Source organism: Ascaphus truei, chromosome 11 (assembly GCF_040206685.1).
Source record: "Ascaphus truei isolate aAscTru1 chromosome 11, aAscTru1.hap1, whole genome shotgun sequence".
NCBI lineage: Eukaryota > Metazoa > Chordata > Amphibia > Anura > Ascaphidae > Ascaphus > Ascaphus truei.
This window is the reverse complement of record NC_134493.1, coordinates 40,704,552-40,730,396: the sequence shown is the minus strand read 5'-3', so window position 1 is coordinate 40,730,396 and position 25,845 is coordinate 40,704,552. Positions and strand designations below refer to the sequence as shown.

General features: G+C 44.3%; 1 protein-coding gene across 3 annotated transcripts in view; it reads right to left on the bottom strand.

The window, feature by feature from the left end:
• Positions 1-25,845, bottom strand: part of CACNA1H (calcium voltage-gated channel subunit alpha1 H) — a 417,435-nt gene that overhangs the window by 49,591 nt on the left and 341,999 nt on the right. For 2 of the 3 annotated variants that reach the window (XM_075565791.1, XM_075565793.1), the window contains exons 18-25: positions 24,553-24,653; positions 23,956-24,079; positions 17,894-17,962; positions 16,881-17,065; positions 9,401-9,527; positions 8,727-8,852; positions 8,183-8,272; positions 7,091-7,304 (exon numbers count right to left, since the gene is read on the bottom strand). In XM_075565791.1, the coding sequence (XP_075421906.1) occupies positions 7,091-7,304; positions 8,183-8,272; positions 8,727-8,852; positions 9,401-9,527; positions 16,881-17,065; positions 17,894-17,962; positions 23,956-24,079; positions 24,553-24,653 (1,036 nt within the window). The remainder of the gene's footprint in view (positions 1-7,090; positions 7,305-8,182; positions 8,273-8,726; positions 8,853-9,400; positions 9,528-16,880; positions 17,066-17,893; positions 17,963-23,955; positions 24,080-24,552; positions 24,654-25,845) is intronic. The other variant, XM_075565792.1, reaches the window with a different exon arrangement.

Here is a 25,845-nt window from a genome sequence, read left to right as displayed (position 1 = left end):
GTTATTCCCTACTTCAGCCACGCGGGTCAGCTTCCTGATTCGAGACGAACACCGTCACATTAATACAGTGCTGTGCATATTAACAGACACATTAACTCGTTGTTATTATAATTCTGTTAGTCTGCGGTCATGCAATAGAATTTGTCCTGACCTATAAAGAATACCCTATTGATAAAAACACTGATACTAAATCAATTGCTTCAACCGAACACATTTTCCCAAAGTGGCCTACGACTTCCCACCCTACAGGACATAACGGGGCTTGAATGGAATCAGAAAGTGCACACAACCATATGATTTGGATTACGGTGTTAGGATAAACAAAGGATTGGGGAGATAATGTGATCGGAAGGTTCACACAGAGAGCACATGGTTTATAATCAATAAACATCCGTTATCATGTGGCCATTACAGAGCAGCACTTAAGAAAGATCTTTAAACGGCAGCCCATTAAAACTGAATGAAAAGAAAATACTTTGTGTTAGGGTTGGTGCTTTTTGTCATTGTTTTGCTGCCTGGCGACCGACCTTTTTTCTTGTGTGGGTCCTAGCTCCCCAGAGTACCTCCAAATGATACATTTGTTTCTTGTAGGATGTAACTATTAAATGCGCATTCAGTTATTTTTTAATAGCCCTGAATATTATTTTTATTTAAAGCTGTTCTTGTATAAGGCTTCGTCCATGGATACTGCTTGCGGGCGGAGGCGCGCTGAGGCTGAGCCTGCTTTCCCTGGCCTTAGACAGCGCGCCAATGACGTCACAGAGCTGGTTCGCCCTCATTAGGCGAACCGCTCACGGGACCGGGCCTGCGCTCCGGCAAGCGCGAAAATGAAAAATTTTCCTAAGACCTACGCTTCCGCGCGCTTGCGGAAGCGTAGGCGAGCCCCTACTAAAGCCGCTCTCATTGCGGCTGTAGGGGCTCAGTGCCGAGCGTAAGCGCGCCACAGCCCGCAAGCACTATCCATGGACGCGGCCTAACGCACGACATCCAATCCCTCCCCCCCAAAAAGGGAGTTGGAAAATTGGATAATATAAAGGAGTGCACTTTCACATTTTCAAAGGTTTGTTTTTCTTGAATATATAACAAGGTAGTAGGCATACCCAAGCAAATTATTGGCATAAACTGACAAGTGCACGCATCATAGGAATCGCATACAAAAATACCTTACCCAAACCCAGCCTGGATCCAGGCAAAAGAAGGCAGAGCACTTCGCAGGTAAGAGGCAAACAAAAAAAAGTGTAACATTAACAATACAGTTCAGTACCTTATGTGTTAAAGTATACATCGCGCATAAGTGTGAAAAGTGTGTTAACACATTAGGGACTGAAACGTCGGATTGGTAATGTATTAATACACTTTTTTTTTTTGCCTCTTACCTGCGATGTGCTGTGTCTTCGGTTACCTGGATCCATGCCGGGTTTGGGTAAGGTATGTTTGTGTAGAAAACAGGGTGAATAATAATAATATGTAAGTACAGAGTAAAGGGTTCTTTGTCAGATGTAGCCTCTTAATAGAGTCCTCTAAATCTATTCAGAAAGATATGGACGAATAGAGGACTCTATTAAGAGGCTACATCTGACAAAGAACCCTTTATGAGCCTGTACTTACACATGGCCGTGTAGGTATTATATTATTATTCATTCTTAACCCCCCCCCCCACTGCTGGTTTTGAAGCTTCACCCTAATTTATGACATTGAGGGTGTGAGCATTTGTAGGTTCCCATTGGGCGTCTTATGAAGTTTTACTGCTGACCCCTGCTCCCCCCTTCTTCCCTGTTTTCTCTGTCTTTTGAGGGATCTAGGAAAGATCCCATAGGGGGTCTGAGAAGGTGGTTCTAACAACGTTTACCACTGCGGATTCACTAAGGAGAAAAGAAGATTACCCACCAATCCCATTCATAGTTAGCGCCTGAGGTGTGTTTTGCTTATGTTTGTATATAAATATATATTACAGAGCAGAGCGGGGATGCTAGAGGATATAAACGAGAGGTAAGATACAGAGGCAGCACTAACACATTCCCAGGTGCGAGTGTGTAGCAGTTTTCTTGCTACTGAACCTGCGTACTTGAAACACCCAGGAGAGTGGAGCTAAATAGGAACTGTGCGTCTCAGGGGTCTGTGTTTACGTGGTGGCTTACGCGCCAACCTTAATAGCAGAGAGTTTCTAATCTGCAGGCTGATCTGAAGTATTTTCTTATTCCAGAGTCACATTAGGTCTGATGCCCGTGTCAGTTTGCATAAAGTAACAGCCCTTCAGAAAACCAACCATGTGTGAAACCCGCTCCACAACCTGGCAAACAAAATACGTTCAGAGCCTATTTAGTCCTGGAATTGGCCACAATGTACTGACACCTCGTGGGCTGCAGGGGTTAAAGAATGAATACACAGGCTTATTCGACGAATGCTGGAGTTTCAAGAGGTCGAATCAAAAACGTTCCCGCTAACTCACGCCAATCTTGCCGTTGCGCAGAGGGAGTGCCGCCAGTTAGGAGTTTCATTCTATCTGTCAGGGGAGCCATGCAACTTATTCAGACTCATTTCACCCAATTTTCATTTTCTGGTGCACAGTAAGGAATAAATGCGGAGATTGCTTTTTTAGGATGTCCCGAGGCTACTCTCTGCAACAGCACTGGTCCCATCCCATTAAATCTCAGACTTCTCCTCTTCAACGAACTAAATCCTCAGACAGACTGTAATCACCCAGATTGCATCTTGTGCACAGAGCATTCAAGCAGGGCATATAATGGAAGCCTGGTGAGACTGTCTCGGTGCTGACCCTACAATACAGACATTACACCCTATAAAAATGTCTAAAAGGTTTCTTGGATCGTGCCAACAATTCTTGGCCAAAGTTCCTCCTGGTGTGAATGTCATTTTTTTCTATTATTATAATTTTTAAACAAATCGTTAAACAATGTGAATAAGAGAATCACAGTAAAGCATTGGCGCCCTTGTCAGCTCTGCCTGCTCAGAGAATGTGTTTGATGTCACGTGTCCCAAAGCAATGTCATGGATCCTTGTCCTATAAGCAACTTTGAAATCACAAGGTGCCGGGGGGGCTGGGAGCCATTCTCCCTCAGCAGTTTGTACCAGTCTGAATATTTCCAGTCTATAGTGTTAGGGCTTCATTATTTGTCTTTATCAAAAGTGGGGAAATTAACCAAAATCTAGCCTCCAACAACTCCTCTAGCAGCAACAGGTAAAGAGAGAAGGACTGGCTCATTGAGTAAAGACACTGAGTTTGAATCAAGGCAACCTTGTGTCATCTCCTTTTGGTCTCAGACGTCAATGGTGTTTGAAGACTTAATTGTTTCATTTAAATACTCTCCGCCCGCCTCCCCCCCCCCTTGCAGAATCCAAAATTCTCAGTTTTTGGAGGTTGATACCTCTGATATATGTAAGACCCAACGCTGTTGGATCCTGTGCCTTACTAGCATAATTGCATAGTTACATAGGGCATGAGGTTGAAATAAGACATGTGTTCATCAAGTTCAACCTATGTTACATTTAAACGACAGATACTTCTCCTATATTTGTAGTTACAGAATTTTGATCCAGAGGAAGGAAAGCAAAAAAAAAAAACAGGTTTAAGCATATGTCATATTCTCTATAATGCATTGTCAATAATTGTTAATAATAGTCTCTGATGAATGAGCTCAGTGAGTAAAGACACTGGGGCCGATTCCCTACGCAGTGCGCTTTTGCGCCCGATTGGGACATTTGTAATCCCACGATAAAAAAATGAAGCCAGACGCGGGACTCACTAAGAAGTGAAGCTCATTTGGTTACATGCGGGCAAAAACATGCCCGATCGCGCGAGCTATATTCCCCCCCCCCTTGCTATCGTGCTTAAAAATCTAAAGCGCGATTGCTGATTGAAAAAAAAGCAGCCTGTAAGAGCTGCATGGAGACGCTGCGTCTCCATGCACGGCTCTTACAGGCGATTGATCGTACAGTATACATATACATTTTAATACTAGTGTACCTATGCACGGGGTCTCCTGAGCTGAACCGCATTGGTTTGAGCCTCGGGGACCCCCTACTTCATGATATACAGGCCCCGTTATGGGATGCCGGTATCCCCTGTGCTTTTAAAGCTCCCGCGTCATGTGACCGGGGGATTTAAATCCTGCAGGGGGAAACCAATGTGGTTCAGCTCAGGAGACCCTCTGCTCATGTTCACTATGATCAAAACACACATATCAATAAAAAATCATTCATTACCGTAGCGGCTAGCCGCTATGGTAATGAAGCTGCATTAATGCATTAACTCGGGAAGCAGGGGGTCCCTGAGCCAGAAATCAATGCGGTTCAGCTCAGGAGGACCCCTGCTCCCGCACACTATTAAAAAAAATACATTAAAGCAGCTTCATTACCTTAGCGGCTAGCCGCTAAGGCAATGAAGGGGTTAAGGCCAAATAGCGGCTTTATTGGTGGCAATTGCCCCCAATAAACCTTGCAATATGTGCTACCCACCCACCCCTTGTGCCCCCAAGAACCCCTATGCCCCCCTAACATACATTACAATTTTTAATTTTTTTAAACCATAAGAATTTTGCTATAGGCCGGCGGGCCCTCAGGTGGTCCCTGCAGGTGTCCGGGGTCCCCGCTGGCCTGCGGTACCAATCCTGTGCTTTAAAAAAAAAAAAAAAACTCCGCCCTAACGCATATAGTACAGTAATGGGCAAAATTACTTTTACTAATGCCAATCAAATAATTGAATGGCACAGTGGGTACATCATGCCCATATAATATGGGCATGATTTTACACTATGCCAGTGAATGGTCAACCTAAACAAAACAATCACAAACAAGAACCAATGCATTCAAAACAATCACAAACAAGAACCAATGCATTCATAACAATCTGAAACTAAAAACAAATAAAGAAGTAAACCGAACAAAATTACCAGCAATCAATTAATCAAATCCAAAATAAAAACCAGAATAAACAATTAAAACACCAAATCAAAACCATGAATAAATAAAATAAATATCTAAATAAACTGCATCATTCAAAATCAAAAGTCAAAAAATAATCCAACATTAAAAAGCAAACACCAATCAAAAGCCAGAAATAAACTATTTAAAACACCATTAAAAAATCCTTCATCGTGGCAGCCTGGCAGGGGTAAGCGCAGGTTTTATTTACTTTATTTCTGCTTGTTAATGGGTTTTTTTTTTAAATGGGCCAATGCACTATTCTCCAGGATAATAGTAATTTTGACCATTATTGTACTGTATGTGTTAGGCGGCGGGGGGGAGGGGGGAGTATTTATTTGAAAGTATTGTCTGTTGTGTTTTTTTTGGCACAGGATTAGTACCGCAGGCCAGCGCGGACCCCGGACTCCCGCGGGAATCACCCGCCGAACTTTTGTATTAATTGTGTGTTGAAAAAAAAACCTAAACAATGATTTTATTCATGGCTCCATTTCTTTTGCGCCAGCCTTTAGCTGGTGCAAAAATCTGGCGTGCTTTTAAAGTACTATTCACTTATCACTGCTTAGTGAATCGCGCTGACTGGCACAAAATGGCACGTTTGCTGTTTTTTTTTGCCTGATCGGACGTATTTCTTTTGCCTGGCTGAAAAAATGCCTTTTAGAATGCCGATAAAGCGCTGTTATCACTGCTTAGTGAATCACGCAGCAGGCAGTATCGGTATTAAAAAGCATTTATCGTACTTAAAAGCAGTTATCACTGCTTAGTTAATCGGCCCCACTGACTCTGTAAACAACAACACCGAGTGTGTAGCAGGGGAACCTGGTTCTATTCCTGGTGTCGGCTTCTTGTGACCTTGGGCAAGTCACTTTATCTCCCTGTACCTCAGGCACCAAAAACATAGATTGTAATCTCTACAGGGACTGTGCCTGTAACATTCCTATGTGCTGCGGGCCGCGCCCTGTACTGTCATTGTGACGCGCTTTGAGTTCCATTGGGAAAAAAGGCCTCTATGAAATAAAGTTATTATTAAAGCCTGCTGGATGACACAGTTGCCCCCAGAGTATTTTCTGCTGGGTTTAATGTACGTGACACAGTGTTCGCCAAAGATCAAGTTGTCAAAATGGCTGCCGGGGCAATACTGCCCTGTAACATTACCAATAGTGGATAAGGCCTTCCACTTGCAAGTCAGAATAACTCCAAACAACCAGAAACAGTTACAGCGAAGGCGAGCCTCACATTTCTTAGGTTTGAGTTGTTATTTTAATGTTGGGACTACTATTGTAGAAAGATATTCTAGATGATAACCCTCTGAGTAAGGTGCCTCTTGCCTGCGTTGATGCCCCTGAGACTCTCTGTTCGGCCTACGTTCCTCATGCATCCTTGGCTTTGCGTGCAGGGACATGCGTTCTAAACTCTAATTGCGGTTTTGGAGGTTTTGAGAGGAAAAGGCCGCTCAATGGGCGTCAGTCATCGAAGCCAGGAGTGACGCGGACAGTAAAATGACACAAATTGATACATTTCTGCATCCCTGCTCAGAGAGCTGCAGAAATAAATGCGGATCTCTTGGCTATGACATCAATATGTATCGCCCAGAAGGGAGTTCGAGTGTGTTATGTGTATATGTACATGCAGTTTAATTTGAGCTTTCAATTAATATTAATGAACCGAGTGCCCTGTGCAGCACGGAAGAAGGCCGAGGTGGCCAACTCCGGTCCTCAAGGGCCACCAACAGGTCAGGTTGTAAGGATATCCCTGCTTCAGCACAGGTGGCTCAATTAGTCCCTGCGTCAGCACGGGTGGCTCAGTCCTTGACTGAGCCACTGATTGAGCCACCTGTGCTGAAGCAGGAATATCCTTACAACCTGATCTGCTGGTGGCCCTTGAGGACTGGCGTTGGCCACCCCTGACATAAGGCCCATATACAACCACATCTCAAAAACAGCACGAATTAAATGGCATCATTTTAACGTCACCCGTTGGCCCTCAATAAATGACACCTCCATCGCATCCTGTTTCCATCTCAAAAGGATTTCTCGAATGGATCACCCACTATATATATATGAATATATATATATGCGTTGTTGGGAGGTGGCGTTGCTTTGGCGGCAGGCAGGGCTCAGAAAGATTCCTTTGTAAACAGTCTACCGACCAGACATATATAACGCCTTACTCCTGCGCTTTTTCTCCAGGCGCCGGAGGCGCTTCTCTTCTCGGCGCCGGGCCTCCTCGGCCTCCTGGTGCTGCCGGCACTTGTGGAAGTTCTCCACCACCACCCCCACGAACATGTTGAGCACGAAGAAGCTGACGATGAGGAGGAAGGAGATGAAGTACAGAAGCATCCACGGATTGTGATTTCTGACCGGCTGCAAGGGGAAGGGAAAAAGAGAGGCCTGAGAATCGCACAGCGGGGCCAGGACCTTTCCTCCTGAAGGTGGGGACGCTACAAGAGGATTTCTCCATCTTATTGGTGGCATATTTAGATTGATGCTGGCCCCCTACCTGTCAGAGGTCTGACTACAAGAAAACGGACAAATAAATAAATATATATATATATATATATATATATATATATATATATATATATATATATATATATATATATATATATATAAAGTATATAGCAAAATGTAAACAAGACAAAAAAGCCCCAATGCTACAACCAATACGACAAATTATTTAGTCCATTACTATGTATTTTATCTATATTCTTTCTTATATGGGTCATTTAGTTCAATACTTTGGCCAAAATATTTTAAGCTTACGTCACGGAAACCCATTTCAGTCGGTCCTACACTACCAATATTATACGGTCTCATGTAATTCTTCCAATGCATAGAGAGACAGGGGAACACAAACACTGCAGCCAATAGCATGGGGTGTGTGACATGTCTGCAGTGCCTAAAGGGTTAAAGCAGCAGTCCAAGCTGCCGTTTTTATTTGATTTCTTTTCCCCTTTAATATGTGCATCAATACAATCCACACAATGATCAGTAATTAGCTAAATTGCTGAGCGATTGGTGAAGATTCGGCTCGGGGGTTCACTAAATGGCTGTCAGTGCAGCAGAAGAGGACCAAAGATGCAAAGTTCTGTGGGGAAGATCATGTGACCAGGCAGTCACTAGATACAATTGGTGCACTGCTAGAGAGATGGCGGGGCTCAAAAAGGGGTGTGCCAGAGCCTGTTTCAGACTGATGGTTACATGGTCGTCTCAAGGTAACATCTCTGCATTGTGCTTCCTACCTGAATATCAGTAGCCACAGCATCCAGCCCGTCGTACATGATGTTCACCCAGCCATCTTTAGATGACAGAACAAAGAGCGACATCAGGGCCTTGGGAAAGACAGGAACATGTACAGTCATATTAACATCCCGAGCCACAGAGAGAGCAGTGGTGCTGTACTTGGATGCAGAGCTCAATGTCACTACCCAAGCAAGGATGAATATTGAAGTACAGTTACAGCAAAGGACATCCCTGCCCCAAAGAGCTGACACTCTAAGGTACCCTACAAAAAATATCTGCCGCTTTTAAAGAATGGGGAAGAGTTCTCTGGACCTCAATTCATATTATATTCATGGTCTACAAACAACGAGAGAGAGGACACTTCTTAAAATAAATCTTTTTTTGGGGGTTAAAAATCATGTGGAATGGCAAGTTTATAAATAATAACATAGTATTATTCTGGGTTGGTAAATAAAACAGTAGTATTACGTCATACTCCTTACTCCCGTCTTTCTTTGGCAGCTGCCAATCATTCTAATTGGAAAGGAATCAAATGGCACTCACCTGACCCAGGTTATCGAAGTTGTATTTGCGCCGCACCCACTTGTAGCGCGCGCGGCTGCAGTCCGACCTGTTGGTCACGTTCCGCGTGTCCAGCCCTTCGCAGTAATAGAACTTGCCTTTGAAAAGCTGCAAACGGAGAGAGATGAGCCCCATGGATGGGCCATGCCATTCGGACGTGCCGCCCCTACTCTGCATGCTCTCCACACATCTCACTCAGGTTTCCCCAGCCTGGTCTCACAATCCTCACCCAACATTTAAACGGCATGTATTCCAATGCGGGGTGCAGATATGCAAATAGGTGTATGCGAAGGGATTTAATCACCATATGGCAATTGTCATCCGCAATTGTTACTATAGATTCATTTGAATGGCCAGTGGCTATTATTTATGCTAAATGCAACAGGTGTTTAGTTGACTACCCCAAGTGTATCACTTTGTGGGGTCTTCCCTTTTTAACAATGGTTTCCCGGCAGCTCCGCTTCAATGAGCAGCCAAGCCTGGCTTAAGGAAGTGTAGAGCCAGCAACCAATGTAAAGACTCCCGTTTTATCCTTGTAGCTAGCTCCTTGTTGTGATGCCCTGATCTGTTCCAGCATCTTCCTGCCTACTTACTACTGTACTTGTATTTTTATTATCCTTTGATCAGTAACCTCTCCCCACCCTGGCTGACCGTACCTGCACCCCCAGAATACCGAAGATGATGAAGAAAGCGCAGCAGATAAGGACGATGTTTCCGATGGGCCGGAGAGAAGAGATGAGGGTCTCTACCACCAGCTTCAAGCCTGGAGCTCTGCTGATAACCCTGAGAAAGACACAAGACAAACACCCCCGGAGCATTATCTTACAGAGTATCCACAGTGTAGCTGGAATCGGACATTTGGCCGCGGTCAACTCGCCGCGACAGAGTCGGCACCGGCATTTGGTGTCTGAGGGATCCTTCACCGCAGCCGTTCCACCGCTGGACATTCAGCTGCCGGCTGTTTCACCAATAAGGTACGTTAACTTAAGGGGGTTTGGCCATTAGGGTAAGAGGTTAAGGATAGGAGTTTTTTTAGGGTAAAGGTTTTTACGAGTAGGAAATTAGGGTAAGGGGTTTAGTATACATATTTGACGTATTTTTTCCCATGCTTATTATGCCATTTTATCATTTATTGTGAGGTTTTTTTTCCCCCGCCATAATTTGGTAAAAATCCAAAACCCAAAAAAATGTAGTTTTGGCAAAACCAAAACACTGTGTTTTTTTTTCCCAACCACGGGTGAAAGTGCCATTATTGTTCGGCGTGTGAATTTCCCAGGTGGAAGTACAGGAGGGCCCCGCTCATACGGCGCGTTCCGTTCCATTGCACTGCCGCAAAGCGAAAATCGCCGAAAATTCCCCCGTTCTGCGCATTCGCGAACTCGGCCGCTCCCCCGTTCTGCGCATGCGCAGACAAGGCGGCCCCCTTTCTCGGTACCGCCGTATTGGCAGATCGCCGAGAAGCGAAACGCTGAGAAGCGGGGCCCTGCTGTACCATTTCCCCCCCCCCCCCTCAGTAAGCACAGGACAAGCTTTCCATAGGCTGTTTATTGTAGGTTTGCTCAGGCAAGTCGGTAACAGCGCGTGTCATTTTATCCAGAGCACAGGGCGTCTCTGCCTTGAACTGCTGTTCTCTGTGGATTTGGTGAATCTGTTTGTGAAGACATAACATTGTAACGATGAGTCCCTGAGCACATCTCCCGGGAGCTGGCAGGTCACAGAACACTTCCAGAGCTTTGTGTCTGACTTGTGCTGATTTGTTCCAGCGCGTTGCTTGGATCTCCGATGAAGCTAAGTGAGAGAAATCTGCATGTTTCAACAGGCCAAAATCGAGCACGCAGAAAAATGGCAACGTCTTAACCGCTTCGTAGCCAGGGGAGCTTGTAACTCGCTGTTTTCCGATGAAGTAGCATCGCAATACAGATACGGATATTTTTCATTAATCCTTAAATCAGGGGTGATCAAGCCCCCCCCCCCCCCCAACAGGGCAGGTTTGCAGGATATCCCTGCTTCATCATAGGTGGCTTAATCAGACCCTGCTTCAGCACAAGTGGCTCAGTCAGTCGAAGACTGAGCCTCTGGATGAGCCACCTGTGCTGAAGCAGGGATTTCCTAAAAACCTGACCTGTTTGTGGGGAGAGGGGAGAGGGGGGGGCTTGAGGACTGGAGTTGAGCCCCCTGCCTTAAATCATGTTGCACTTTACACTGATGCATTGCATTGCAGTTCACACTGATGGCAGCAGAAGGGTTAACTGGAGTTGCCAACTCCAGTCCTCAAGGGCCGCCAACAGATCAGGTTATCCCTGCTTCAGCACAGGTGACTCAGTCACCTGTGCTGAAGCAGGGAGAACCTGACCTGTTGGTGGCCCTTGAGGACTGGAGTTGGCCACCCGTGGGTTAAAGCCATTATAGACACAATGTCACATGTTTGTGTCCTTTCTGTTCAGCACTGTAAAGCCAAATATGTTTTTCCTGAAGATATTAAAACCATATTTTTTCCCTCTTTACATGGGAGCTCTGGACCGTCTGGCTAGTCACACAGTATATAGAGGAAACTTACGGAAATATTGCTGGTGTTGCTAACAAATGATATTAATGTAACACTGAGATTCTGGCTGTGAAGCACATTTCCCCTCTCGACAAGAACATTATAGCCATACATGGCTGAATAATCCCGTTATAAAATGATAGCTCATACCTGGTAAATGAGAAATGCATAGGACTTCTGATTGAGGTATTTCCAAACACAGATCCATGGGGATTTATCCATAGGGGAGTAGTATAAGTGCACAGACCTTGCCCCCAGCCTGTCCATAGCACTAAGCAGCTTAGTATGCAAACAATGGGATTTCTGAGATTCCCCATTTGCTTGGGGGACACATTTGAGCAGATAACAGTGTCTCATATAATCCTATAATCCACTCATGCTACTGTTTGCAGTAAAAATAAAATGATTCAATGAATTTCAGAAGTCTGTAACTCTGAAATGCTGTGAAAGAGTTGTGCAAATCTATATATAGATAAATACTCCACCAGTTTTATATTCACTGGTTCCTGCATTTGGTCACTGGAAATCCAAATTGAAAGAGAGATCTATTTTTTATCCCGTCCATACTAAGGGTCCATTTCTCACCACGTTTGAGAATATACTCATCAGAGATCTCCGGTTACTGGCACAGGGTTTTTCATTTTCCAATATTGGCCATGACAATTTAAATAAAGAGGAGAGGTTGGTGATTAAGTAATTGCAGGATAATTCGGCACAGGTTATCACAAATGTGGATAAGGGGGGTGCCGTGGTGGTCCAGAGTAGGACAGACTATTTCAGGGAGGCGTTGCGCCAACTTGAGGATGTGTCCTCCTACTCTGGACTACCAGGAAACCCCACAAATGACTTTATGGGGGAATTGTTGGATTTGATAGATTTGGGGTCTATTACCCAGGTCCTCTCCAAAGAGGAGGTGGGATTTATAGTGAACCCCAATCCTGTAGTCCCCATCTACCACCATCTCCCAAAGATCCACAAGACATTGGTTGACCCTCCCTGGTATTGAATCTTTGGGAGACGGGCTGACCCGTTATATGCCAATGCCTACTTACAGCCATGGAATCAAAAGTGCATTTAAGTGACCTTGGATGTGGTGTCTTCAATTATTAGACATGATCTGGGGTTGGCGGCTGTCCGCCATTTCATAGAAGGTCCAGAGAGTTCAATACTTAACACTACATTTATTCTTCAAGCTATTTCTTTTTTACTCACGCACAATTATTTTCTTTTTGATCACAAATTTTATTTACAACTTAAGGGCACGGAAATGGGGACAAGTTTTGTCCCCTCCTATGCCAATTTATTTATGGGGTGGGGGAAAATGAGTTTATTTATGGTGGCCCTAATCACTAAAGACACAGTATCATCTTTTATAAGCGTTTTATAGATGACTTATATATTATTTTGAAAGGTGACACAGACACGTTAAATTCTTTTTTGAACTATATTAATGATAACACTTTTGACTTAAAATTCACACACGATTTTAATTGACATCACATTCACTTTCTGTTGTATATTGATATAGACCAAAATATACAGACAGACGTGTTTAGGAAACCTAATTCGAGGAATTCATTCCTTAGAGCGGACAGTTGCCACCCCAGATCAATCATTTCAGGCATACCCAAGGGAAAGTTCCTCAGACTGAGGAGAAATTGTTCTACTTATGAGGACTTTCTCACTCTGGGGAACTTAAAGATTGCTTCCTTGAAAGAGATTACAACCTTGGCTTTAACCAATCAAAGGAGGGGGCGTGCTTAGGCTTGAAAAGCCAGGCGAGCGGGAAATATGAATCGGCCAATGGGAAACACGCTTAACAGCAGCATTTTCCCCCAGCCAACCCATTGCCACCCACTGGGCAGGCTCCACCAGGTCTGGCAGTCCAAAAGGTGTCCCAGCTGGATACCCTTTGTTCTCCGGACCTGGTACTTCACCCTTCCCTGCTCACCAAATGGTTCTCACACCTCTGGACATCCTTTGTCTCCTTTGAACTCTGATGTCTATGCAGACAACCCGGCACCTATGTAGATGCCCCGGCTGACTGTATAGACATTAATACATACAGTATAACACATTAAACACTGTTTTAATAAACTCATACTTCTTGGGGAACCTTATATATGTGTGGAAATGGGTCTGGGATACTGTGACGATGGGGAGGATTTGGCCCGGGATTAAAGGGGTTACACCCCAATTGGCCACCCTCTAACCTCACCAGGGAGACAAGGTGTTAACTGGGCTGAGGCCCAGAAATGTGATTTAACCCTTGTCATAACCTGAAAATGTATATTCCACTGTTCCCCTGTTTTATTGTTATATCAGTGTCTGCATCACACACACACTAGGATCCATCCGGGTGCACAAGGGTTAATAGTTGTTTAGTGATTATAGCCCTTTGTGTAATTTTCCCGCCTTTTCAGGCACCATTTTGCAGGTTCCCATAGGTCGCCATTGAGGCTCCATGTGTTTCAATGGCGAATATTGCTGTTGGGTCCTGTTTCCTGAGAAGACCAGCAGATGGCGTCCGAGAGGAGGAGCGGCGGTTTCCCATTGTAAGTCAATGGGCCCATTGACTTCAATGGAGAATCCTCGAAAGAGCTTTCCAGGAACGAGTTGGCTGCCGTCCAAACCGCTTAACCGCAAAGCGGATACATTTTCAATAGGAGAGCTTTGATCACTTAACAAGTCGAGTTCAACGACAAGTGGCGTGGGAATAAACAGTTCTAGAGCACATAGAAATAAAATTCTTCGGCCCCTAGTTCCAAGACCTCCCCCCACTCGACCACAACCGGGTCCCCGTATTCTGGACCCCCGATAAGGATCGAACCGAGAAGAGTGGGTCGCGCCATAGGTTCCAATGGCGGCGGCAGAAACGGCTCAGGAAAATGGCTAAGTGTCAAAAGCTGAAATTTGGTAATCCATAGCTCCGGTTCCGGAGGGTCCAGAGGATCAGGGTTTGGGGTATCTGTAGTAACTGCTCCGGCATCGCTGCAGAACCATCCTTGACCCTCTTGGACCAACCCGACGGAGTATGGACCCCCTTGAAAGTTTGGGACTTTTCCCATAGACTCCAATGGCGGCCAATCTCCATTGACCGGCTATGGCGGAAAACCCCCATTGACTTCAACGGCGGCGTCGCCCCGTTGAAAGTCTACGGCGGCGGATTCCCATAGCCGCCAATGGCGACGGTTTGCCATTGAAAGTCTATGGTGGCGGAGCCCGTTGTTTTCAATGGGGATTTAGTGAAAAACCGTGATTTAATTTACAGCGGAGATTTTTGTATTAAAATGTGAAACGGTTTTAAGTGTATTTGTGTATCTCCGGTTCCGAAGGTCGTAGCAAGTCGCAAATTGGATCATAGGGTGTCCCAGTTCCGGCATTGAGAACTGGGAAGTTTGGACCTGCTGGACCCAACGGAACCGGATATTTGAATAGGTTTATGTTTTATCTTTCATACTGTGTTCCAAGGTATGGGTAAAACCCCGAGGAAATTCCTTTGCATACCAGGGTAGCATATAGCCAGAAAGGCGACCCAATGTCTAGGACTTAAGTATGGTTCAAAGGATTTTGTCCCCTCCACTGTTTGCATGAGGGCGGAGATTACTCAAACCAGAGCAGTCTTCAAGTGTTCCATTTCACACCTCACAACAAAGCATATCCTGCCAGGAATCCAATCTGGTAGACTAGCTGGTATTCCTGATGCAGAGGAGGGGTTACTGAAATGAGACCCCAGAGCTCTACTGCGCATGTACCAGCTAGCAGGGGGGCATGTATCAAAAGGTGTTCCCACGTTAATGAGTGGCTAGAGTTAATTGAAGACCAATCCACTGTACTCAATGTTAAGGATAGGGCACAAAAGGTTTATAAACTGTTGTCCACCCTTTATCCTTTGTCTGTTCTATACCATCTTGATTGCTGAGAGAAACGCTATGCAATGTCTTCATGCCAGAGGTCTTTCATGTCTTTGGTGTCTTGATGACTATGAAGAGTGCTGTATGAACTGCCAGTCCAGATATGACTGCTTCATCATTTCCATTTTAAGTAAGTGTCCATATTTTGCCTGTTATTTGTATATCTGTTGTGTTCACCTTTATCAAGGAATAAATTATATTTTATCATATCTAAGTCTCGTCCCAGTTCAGACCCAGTTATAAATATATATTATATTTTATAAATATTTTGGTGTAAATTACAGCCTGTCATAAAGTCACCGTCACAGATACTTGGGCTCGAAAACCAGGATTCTAGGGGACACTGTGTAGCCCCGGTGTAAGTCACCTCGCATACCTGCAAATCATGTTTGCACGTTGGGGAGAATTACGGGACTATCGGTAACTTTGTCCCCCAAACACCTGCAAACAAGATAAACACATTTTGACCCAAATATCCCACCTAAAACTCAAACTCCCAAAGTCTCATGTTTATTGGGAAAGGGGAACAGGTAAAACCCACAACAGGACAGGTTTCTGATATCTATTACAGTGTCCCTGGCTTTTGGTGCTACTTTAACTGCCAGGGACCCACGGTTTTCAGGGGTAACCAGTCAGGCTTCACCTTTGTTATGAAGACTGGCTACCCCCTACCGTCACAGACAATACCCTGAGGAAGGTCCCAGAGAGGACCTCACCTTGAGGAAGGTCCCAGAGAGGAACACTACCCTGAGGAAGGTCCCAGAGAGAACACTATCCTGAGGAAGTTCCCAGAGAGGACCTTGCCCTGAGGAAGGTCCCAGAGAGGAACATACCCTGAGGAAGGTCCCAGAGAGAACACTATCCTGAGGAAGTTCCCAGAGAGGAACACTACCCTGAGGACGGTCCCAGAGAGAACACTATCCTGAGGAAGTTCCCAGAGAGGACCTTGCCCTGAGGAAGGTCCCAGAGAGGACCCCACCCTGAGGAAGGTGGCAGAGAGGACCCAACCTGAGGAAGGTCCAAGAGAGGACACCACCCTAAGGAACAGCCCAGAGAGGAAACTATCATGAGGAAGGTCCGAGAGAGAACACCAACCTTAGGAAGATCCCAGAGAGGACACCAACCTGAGGAAGGTCCCAGAGAGGACACCACCCTGAGGAAGGTCTCAGAAAGAGCGAAACGTTGATTTCTGTACTTTGGACGATAAAGATAACATTTTGATATTCAATCTTGCAGTTCTGTGTCTATTTCATTGGAGTTTGGTGGAGAATATATATATATATGTAAAATAAGGAATCATTATTCAGGCTACATATTACCCTGAGAGCCCGGCAGTGGGTTCAATTAGATATCAGCAACATTTAATGAGTGGGGTCACAAGGCCAGACTGCAGAGATATTAATGGAGTGACACCAGATGGGGGACAGCAGCAGAAAACAAGCCTATGGATGCAAAACAGGAATAAAAATGAATGTCTCTGTTTTATGGCCCGGTGTTAAACCTGGCTTTTGTTCCCCCATAGATTTCCAAATATAGGATTTGGGGTGACTGTTGTAAAACCCTGAACGGATTGTATCAGATTCCACCCGTAATCTACGTTCTGTGCATGGAGCTGAGCACAGGGAGGGCATCGCATACGGATAAAGAATGGGTCATTGCTACAAATTGTAACTATACCTCAGGGGACGCAGCGTCCTCAGCAGCCTCAGCACACGCAAGATACCCAGGATCTTGGCCCCTCCAGCAGACGCCAGAGACACGATGATGTCAATGATGGAGACGAAGACGAGGATCCCATCCAGCACGTTCCAGCTGCTCTTTAGATAAGCGTTCTCTCCGGATAAGAAGCCTAGAGCCATCACCTGCAGTGAGCATGAACGGGTGAGAAGGCTGCGCGTGCCGGATGCTTCCCATGCACAGGTGATAAGTGAGCTCCGTCCTCTGAGTGGGGATATTACAGGGCAAGGCAAACAAGGTGGCCGCCTTCGGGGGCCTCGCACTCCCTCCGCTCGGCGCTGGGATCCAACTTTCACCCGACAGGAGAGGGCAGCTTGAGGAGGGAGCATGGGGCCCCCAGACCGGCAGGTGTGTGGGGGAGAGGGGTGGTGTGTGTGTTCTTACCTTCTCCTCAGCGGGCCGCCCCACACAGCATCGCGGCATCATATGATGTTGCCTTGTCATGGCGATGTGATGTCGCGTTGTCATGGCAACGTGATGTCTCACGACGCGGTGACGGTGCATTGCCATGGCAACATGACATCAGATGGCTTTGTGACGTCATGATGCCACAACGCTGCCAGAGGAGGGCTGCTCATCAAGGTAAGCCCCCCCCCTTTTTTTTTACAGGGGGGGTGAGGGGCACGCAAGGCCTAAGGTCGGCCCTGGGATCTGTGTGATACTCGCATGTTCATGAGTCGGATGTAAAACTGGATACTCAGAGTCCGTGAAAAAAGATTCCAAAAGGGCAACATTCAGGAAAAAAAATGTTTTATTAAAATCTTTTGGCTGTAAAACGAGGGCAATAATTGGAGCAAAAACTAAATCATCGAAGAACAGGAATCCCCCCCGAAACAAATTGCATTTTGTATTTTGATGCATATGGTTCGGTCCTAGTTAACAGCCGAGAGACTTCGATAAATACACCCATTATAATAATTGTACTGTAGTCTTTTTTCTTGTATAGTACTGACCTTAATTGCCATTTCCACGATGAAGATTGCCGTAAAAATGTAGTTCGAAACACTCAAAAATATCCGTTCCTGGGAAATAAAGAGAGAAAAATAAATCCCTCACTAGGTCAGACTATATTAAGAGTGTTAGTGCTTTGTATCAGCTGTAAGGAAGCCAATCTCATGTAATAAGCCGTTTATCTTCCACATGACAAAGAACACAAGCGCACATTTAAAGCAGGGATGGCCAACTCCAGTCCTCAAGGGCCACCAGCAGGACAGGTTTTCAGGATATCCCTGCTTCAGCACAAGTTGCTCAATTAGTGGCTCAGTCAAAGATTGAGCCACTGATTGAGCCACCTGTGCTGAAGCTGAGCCACCTGTGCTGAAGCAGGGATATCCTTAACACCCAACCTGTTGGTGGCCCATGAGGACTGGAGTTGGCCAATGACTGTCACTAATTCAGCTGCCTGTGCTGAAGCAGGGCCACCCTGGAAACCTGACCTGTTGGTGGCCCTTGAGGACAGGAGTTGGCCGCCCCTGTTTTAAAGGCTCAACTGCACAAGCTCTAAAATATACATTTTTAGTACAAACTATATTTTTTGAGCACATACTTTCTATTTTGGATAAATATTGTAGTCTGACTAGTTTCCGTGGCTTTTAATAAAGCTGCCGTTCTAAACCACTTTATAATTCAGTTCTTGCTGCTGTATCCTTTGCTTAGTTAGGCTACAGCCCCAGTATTTACTGCTGCACGTGCGCCTGGCAGCGCGTGCACAGATAAAAGCCGCGATCGGCGGTCTGTAGGGGAGCGATGGGATGCGTGGGGGGCGGGGCCTTGACGGGGCATTTCTGCCCTTCCATTGGCTGCTCGCACACCACATGATCACGTTGCAGCACGGGAAGACAAAATTCTTGTCTTCCCTGCTAGCGTACGCGTCACAGCGCTTTGTGTGCCCACACACACATGCCCACTGGGGCCTGCCCCATAGAGGGCTGTGCTGTGGTGTGTGGCGCGCGCGTGCTGCAATGGCCACTGGGACCTGGCCTAAGACAAACACCTGTGTCTAATTAAAGCACAATGTGTATGTATGTCTTTGTATGTATGCAATAATAATACACATGACAATCATATAAATAACAAATAATACATAATGTGAAGAAGTGCTTCAGACATAAAAGTTACATTTAGAAAAGGAGTCCCTGCTCCGAAGAGCTTACAATCTAATTGTGTGTTGTATTGCTCCGTTATAAGCTGCTCATTATCTATACAGATGTTGGTATTTTTTTTTAAACAAATTTTTGTTATGTTTTTGTAAATAAAAATATCCCTTGTGAGCACATTCACACGTCTCAGATAGGTTTGCAACTCTGCACTTCCCCGTTATCGCTTAGCATTTCAGGGATCTAGGCCAAAAGCTTAAGGCAAGGACCTCTAAGGTAGTATTTGCTGAAATACTACCAGTGCCATGCGCTACCACAGGGAGACAGTCAGAGATCAGGGAGGTTAATGCATGGCTAAGAAAAAGGTGTAGGAAGGAGGGTTTGGGTTTTTTAGAGCACTAGGACTCCTTTTCTGAGAGGTGCCATCTTTATGCTATGGACGGTTTGCACCTCAATGAAGAGGGATCTTCTGTGCTAGGGGGAGAATGTTAAAAAGGTTGGAAGAGATTTGAAACTAGGATGGAGGGGGGAGGGGACTGAAACGGATAAACTAAATAAATAGTTAGGAAACAAGAGGTTATGGAGGTAGAATGGTGGCAAGTGCTAGTTTGAGAAACAGCGAGACACCCATAGTAAATGCAGATAATACTAGAAAACTTCTAAAGATTAAACCAAATTGGCGCAGAAAGGAAGAAGCAGATAAAATAATAGTACAGGCTGAAAAAAAAACTTAAATGCATGCTTGCTAATGCAAGAAGTTTGACAGATAAAATGGGGGAGCTTGAATTAATAGCTGCAAGGGAACAGTATGATATCATAAGCATTACTGAAACATGGTGGGATTAACTCATGACTGGACAGTTAATTTATCAGAAGGATCAAGCAAATAGAAGAGGAGTTGGAGTATGCGGATATGTTATCAGAATTATAATGAATGTAACAAAAATTGCAAAAGGGCAATCAAATGAGCAAAAATGGATAATGAAAAAAGGATTGCAATAGAAAGTAAGGTCAACCCTAAAAAGTTCTTTAAGTACCTTAATAACAACAAAATGAGAAATGAGAAAATATAGGACCCTTTCAGTGTGAGATGGGTAGGCAGATTATTGGAGATAAGGAAAAAGCAGCTTCGGCGCTTCATTATCCGGCGTTCCGCTTATCCGGCGGCGCCGAGAAGGGGGCCGTCATCTTTAAATTGCAGTCGCGCATGCGCAGAATGGGTGGGTGCGCCCGGCGCGCATGTGCAGACCCCCGTAGTTTGCGCGCGCAGACCATAGGCCGCGCATGCGCAGAACGGCGAAAAACGCTGGGACCCCTGCTTTATTTTGTTTATTAATGACCTTGAGGTTGGCATCGAGAGCAAAGTCTCCATCTTTTCTGATGATACTAAATTGTGTAAGGTAGTAGAATCAGAGCAGGATGTAATTTCTCTCCAGAAGGACTTGGAGAGACTAGAAACTTGGGCAGGTAAATGGCAGATGAGGTTTAATACAGATAAATGTAAGGTTATGCATTTGGGAAGCAAGAATAAACAGGCGACTTACAAATGAAATGGGGATAAATTGGGGGAATCCTTGATGGAGAAGGATTTAGGAGTGCTTGTAGACAGCAGGCTTAGCAATAGTGCTCAAAGTCATGCAGTAGCTGCAAAGGCAAACAAGATCTTATCTTACAGGCAATGGATGGAAGGAAAGTAAACATAATTATGCCCCTTTACAAAGCATTAGTAAGACCACACCTTGAATATGGAGTACAATTTTGGGCACCGCTCCTTAGAAAAGACATTATGGAACTAAAGAGAGTGCAGAAAAGAGCCACCAAATTAATAAAGGGGATGGACAATCTAACTTATGAGGAGAGGCTAGCTAAATTAGATTTATTTACATTAGAAAAGAGGCGTCTAAGAGGGGATATGATAACTATATACAAATATATTCGGGGACAGTACAAGGAGCTTTCAAAAGAACTATTCATCCCAAGGGCATCCCTTTAGGTTGGAGTAAAGGAGATTTCACCAGCAACAAAGGAAAGGGTTCTTTACAGTAAGGGCAGTTACAATGTGGAATTCATTACCCATGGAGACTGTGACGGCAGATACAATAGATTTGTTCAAAAAAAGGTTGAACATATTTTTAGAAAGGAAAGGTATACAGGGATATACCAAATAAGTAAAAATGGGAAGGATGTTGATCCAGGGAGTAATCTGATTGCCAATTCTTGGAGTCAAGAAGGAATTTTTCCCCCTTATGAGATATCATTGGATGATATGACACTGGGGTTTTTTGTTTGCCTTCCTCTGGATCAATATGTAAGATATAAGTATAGATATAGGATAACGTATCTGTTGTCTAAATTTAGCAGAGGTTGAACTTGATGGACGTACTTCTTTTCTCAACCTCATCTTCTATGTAACTATATAAATACAAGAACAGTAACAGGGTACTTCGAACGGAATAATAATTTAGAAATCCATTAAATAATGGATTGCAATTATCCAATAGATGAGCGAATCTGTCAAAATTCAGGTCAAGTTTTTTTGGGGGGCGGGGGGGCGGAGAATGCAAAAAACTGTGTGCATATTTAAAAAAAATTCTGCTTGCAAACTTTCACTCATTTTCACATTTTTGAGTATTCGCTTTTTTTTTAACCTAGTGGAGATTTTTCCCCCAAGTCAAACAAATTGGCAAATATTTCAAAAATACGAAACTCAAATTTTGACGAGAAATGTGCCGATCTCTAGATGTTACACCATATGCATTATGCAGTAACATTACTCAAACATACTATAGGGACGGCTTCACTCTCCAGATTAATAATGTACTGTAATTAAAACAGGTCCCTGCAGCGTTAAGAGTAAAGAGGGGCGGCCAACTCCAGTCCTCAAGAGCTACCGACAGGTCAGGTTTTCAGGATATCCCTGCTTCAGCACAGGTGGCTCAACCAGTCCCTGCTTCAGCACAGGTGGCTCAGTCGAAGACTGTGCCACTGATTGAGCCACCTGTGCTAAGCAGGGATATCCTGAAAACCTGGCCTGTTGGTAGCTCTTGAGGACTGGAGTTGAGCACTGCTGATATAGACAAGTACAGGCATATCCCACACAGGGAATGTCACGCCCAGCTGAGGACACGATGATGATGATGACGAGAAGGAGAAATAAAGAGCAGTTAATTATTCCCATAACATCAGCTAAAGTCTCTCCAGGGTCTCTGTAGCTAATGTAGTTATGAGATGAATAAAATACGCCATCTTTTTTCTCCTCATCGTGCAGTAAAAATTAGTCAACGGAATGAATTAAAACTATTAAACCAACAACTGTCACGCAATAAAACATTAGAGATTCCGAGTGTTCGTATGGGGTCAAAACAGATAACTGCCTCCCTGCTACAGCCCTGAATGGGATGGGTCAGGCTCATTTCATTCTGTACATTATTCATTTATTCATTGCAAGGGTAGGAAAATCACGGCACTCTGAAGCAGATTTTTTAATTAGTGATAAAACGCAAGATAAAATGGTATAAAAGGCGAGAAAACTCCTGGCTGGGTGATTCAGAAGGAAAACATGTGATCTCCTCATTTTCCATTGACTTGCCTTGTGATTAGGGAGCTGAGATCAGGGAGAAAGTGGACTAATGATACAATTTACAGGTAACAATCACTGATGTCTACTGATAAATAGGTAAAGCTGGTCAGTGTGGTGTTATATATATATATAGTGTGTTCACTATACTGCAAGTACTGTATCTATCTTCTACTATATATTGTTGACACTTTTATACCCATCATAACATATTTAAGGTGTAGCTGCATCCTATCCTAGCTTCACATTACAAAGCCAGCATAACCAGCCTCACACTGACGAGAACCAAAAGGTTGAAATAGCTGTCTGTGAGTAGGTTTACTGGCTCTGCACTTCTGTAACCCAGGCTGTGCTGAAAAGCTGTGCAATATGACAGCATAAGCTTATAGGGGTCCATGTCATAATGGATTTGAAGCAAAAGGTGACACTGTGCTCATTTGCATGTAATTTCCCAGAATCCCTGGCTGCAGTGGAAACACTGTATGCTGGGAGACAATGGGGAAGGGCAGGGTGCAGACCTGTTTGAGATGTGAATGTGCTCACAAGTGATATTTTCATTTATTATATATTTTGGAAAGTTGTCCATCTGTCTGCTATGCATTTGGACACCGTAACCACATTGATTTACTGTAGCACAATGAAATGATGAGCGAAACAAGCATTTCTCAGATGGAAAACTACGTAACAACCAATGAACCATTATTAGTTATATATATATATATATATATATATATATTAGATTTATAAATTTTTTAAATGACCACTTTAAATTGTAATGTCACCCAAAGAATGACAAACAATTTGCTGACACACCCCAGCTGCAGAGCGAATAGCAAGGGAGAAGACATATTCATACCAAGTGTCCCACTTATCCCTACCAACATCCCTGTCCCATTCAAACTCCTTCAGTTTGCAGTGAAGATGCCATTGCAATGTCTATTATTAATCTCAAGGACAGTCACTTAAAGTAACTGGGCTGAACGTACAGTAGAAAATGCATGTTTTGCTCATTGGGCAACTTTATGTTGGATGCCCCAGAGTGGGAACTGGAAAAATGTGTGTGTTTGTGCCCAATGGAAAAAAACTAAAATATAGTTTACCCCACAGCATTAGAATAAAAATACATTAAAATAATGTCATTAAGAAACGAAAAAAATTCAATGATCCATTTATAAATCTCAGTATTTTGGGGTTTCTTAGAATTCCTTCCAGCTAGTAATATATGTGGCGAAACCTTTATTCCCTTCTCTGCCTGGCCCTATATGAGGGCACAGCTCTCCTATTAGAGGAGCACAAGCCTTTGTTCTATATAGGATGACGTGTTAGTATTACGGGGCTGTACCATGCTGTTGGCGTCGATATCCGGTCGTTCCAGAGCGATGGTGATGCAGTTCAAGAAGATGAAGACGAGGACAACGTGATCAAACATCTTGTGGGCGATCACCTTCTGGCATACCGCGCGGAACCTGGTCCAAGAGAGAAGGCTCATCAACTGGGTCAGCATAACCCCTTCCATGCCAGCGCAGGGGGTTAACATTGAAGGATACAAAATAAATGAAAAAGAGGAATTCTCATTTTCCAGAGATGTGTGTAATATGAACGTATTGGTAATAGTTTCTTTCTGGTATAGCACTGACAGTTTACACAGTGCTGTACATAGAATTTTTACAGGCACTAGTCACTGCCCTGTGGAACTTACAATCTATGTTTTTGGTGCCTGAGGCACAGGGAGATAAGGTGACTTGCCCAAGGTCACAAGGAGCTGACACCGGGAATTGAACCAGGGTACCCCGATTCAAACTGAATGTCATTGTTGTCAGAGTCGGTGTCTTTACTCACTGAGCCGCTCCTGACATCAGGTCCTGTGGCCAGTGGGTCGTGTACTAATGTAACAATAAACTGTGACATGTTACGGTTGTTTGATGAACATGCTCCTTACTGATTCTGGGGGGAGAACAGGTAGAGAGCCCAATCTTCGTGAGTCTTGCACCATTCTGGCTTGTACGGCTCCATCGTTTTCCGAATCCGGAAGCAGTAACTCTGCAATCAGAGGCAGAGATGGCATAAAGTGAGACAGTACATGTACAGTACATCTAACCGCTCGTGCACATCTCACTGGTTACCGTCAGTCAGCTTGTAAGAGTGTGTATATTAGAATTGATCATTGGGTTAATAAGAGATGCCAGCCGGGTACACATTGCAGAGCATTGCCGGCACCTCTAGTGGACAAGGGATTAAACCAGGGGCGGGCAACTCCAGTCCTCAAGGCCCACCAACAGGTCAGGTTTTCAGGATATCCCTGCTTCAGCACAGTTGGCTCAATCAGTGGCTCAGTCTTTGTGAAGCAGAAACTGATTGAACCATCTGTGCTGAAGCAGGGATATCCTGAAAACCTGGCCTGTTGGTTGCTCTTGAAGATGGGAGTTGCCCACCACTGGATTAAATAGACATCTTTTACTAGTAACAAAATAGGTGCCCTGCTACACTATAGAGTTTATAGCACGTCTCTCACTATCAGGTAGCATATATACAGAGGATGTAACACAGCTTCTTTTCATCATCCTGAATCCAAGTGACCTTACACAAAGTGATTGTGACTGCGACATCACAAGGCGGCGCTTCCCAACCTGCGGCTCTTGCAAAAAGCGTACAGATCGCGAAAAGAGAAATCAGAAGGATGTTAACAAAGAGAGAAAGAGAGAGGAAAAGAAATGTATTGCCAAGCACGTGCAGTATATAAGCCCTTCACAGCCAGCATGTTGCAGGCCAGCCGGTCACTGAAAGGGTTAACCCATCAAAAAGTGCTGGTATTAAAATGCCTCTGTAATTACCATCATGCTTATTTTTGGGATATATTACCAGAATGTCAGATAATTGGTGTATAAAACTTAATGGCACAGTATTTCTTGTAACAGAAAAATCAATTAGTATTAATTAGTTGCTGAGATCCTGTAACTGTAACTACACTGTAGGAACTTAAACGCAATGGATGTATATTGCTTTGCATTGCTCGACTATTCCGCTTCCCAAAGGGACCTTTAGTGAGACTGTTATACCATGTTAATTAAAGCACTGTGCATCTTGAGAAGGATAATATAAGCTTAGCTGGGCTACAGTACATTTAAGATGTAGACATTCAAAAGACTCATCTTTTTCACGGGCGTATTTATGAATGTGACATTTTTAAATGTCCCTTATTATTAGAACCAATATTTCAGTCTGTTCTACAATG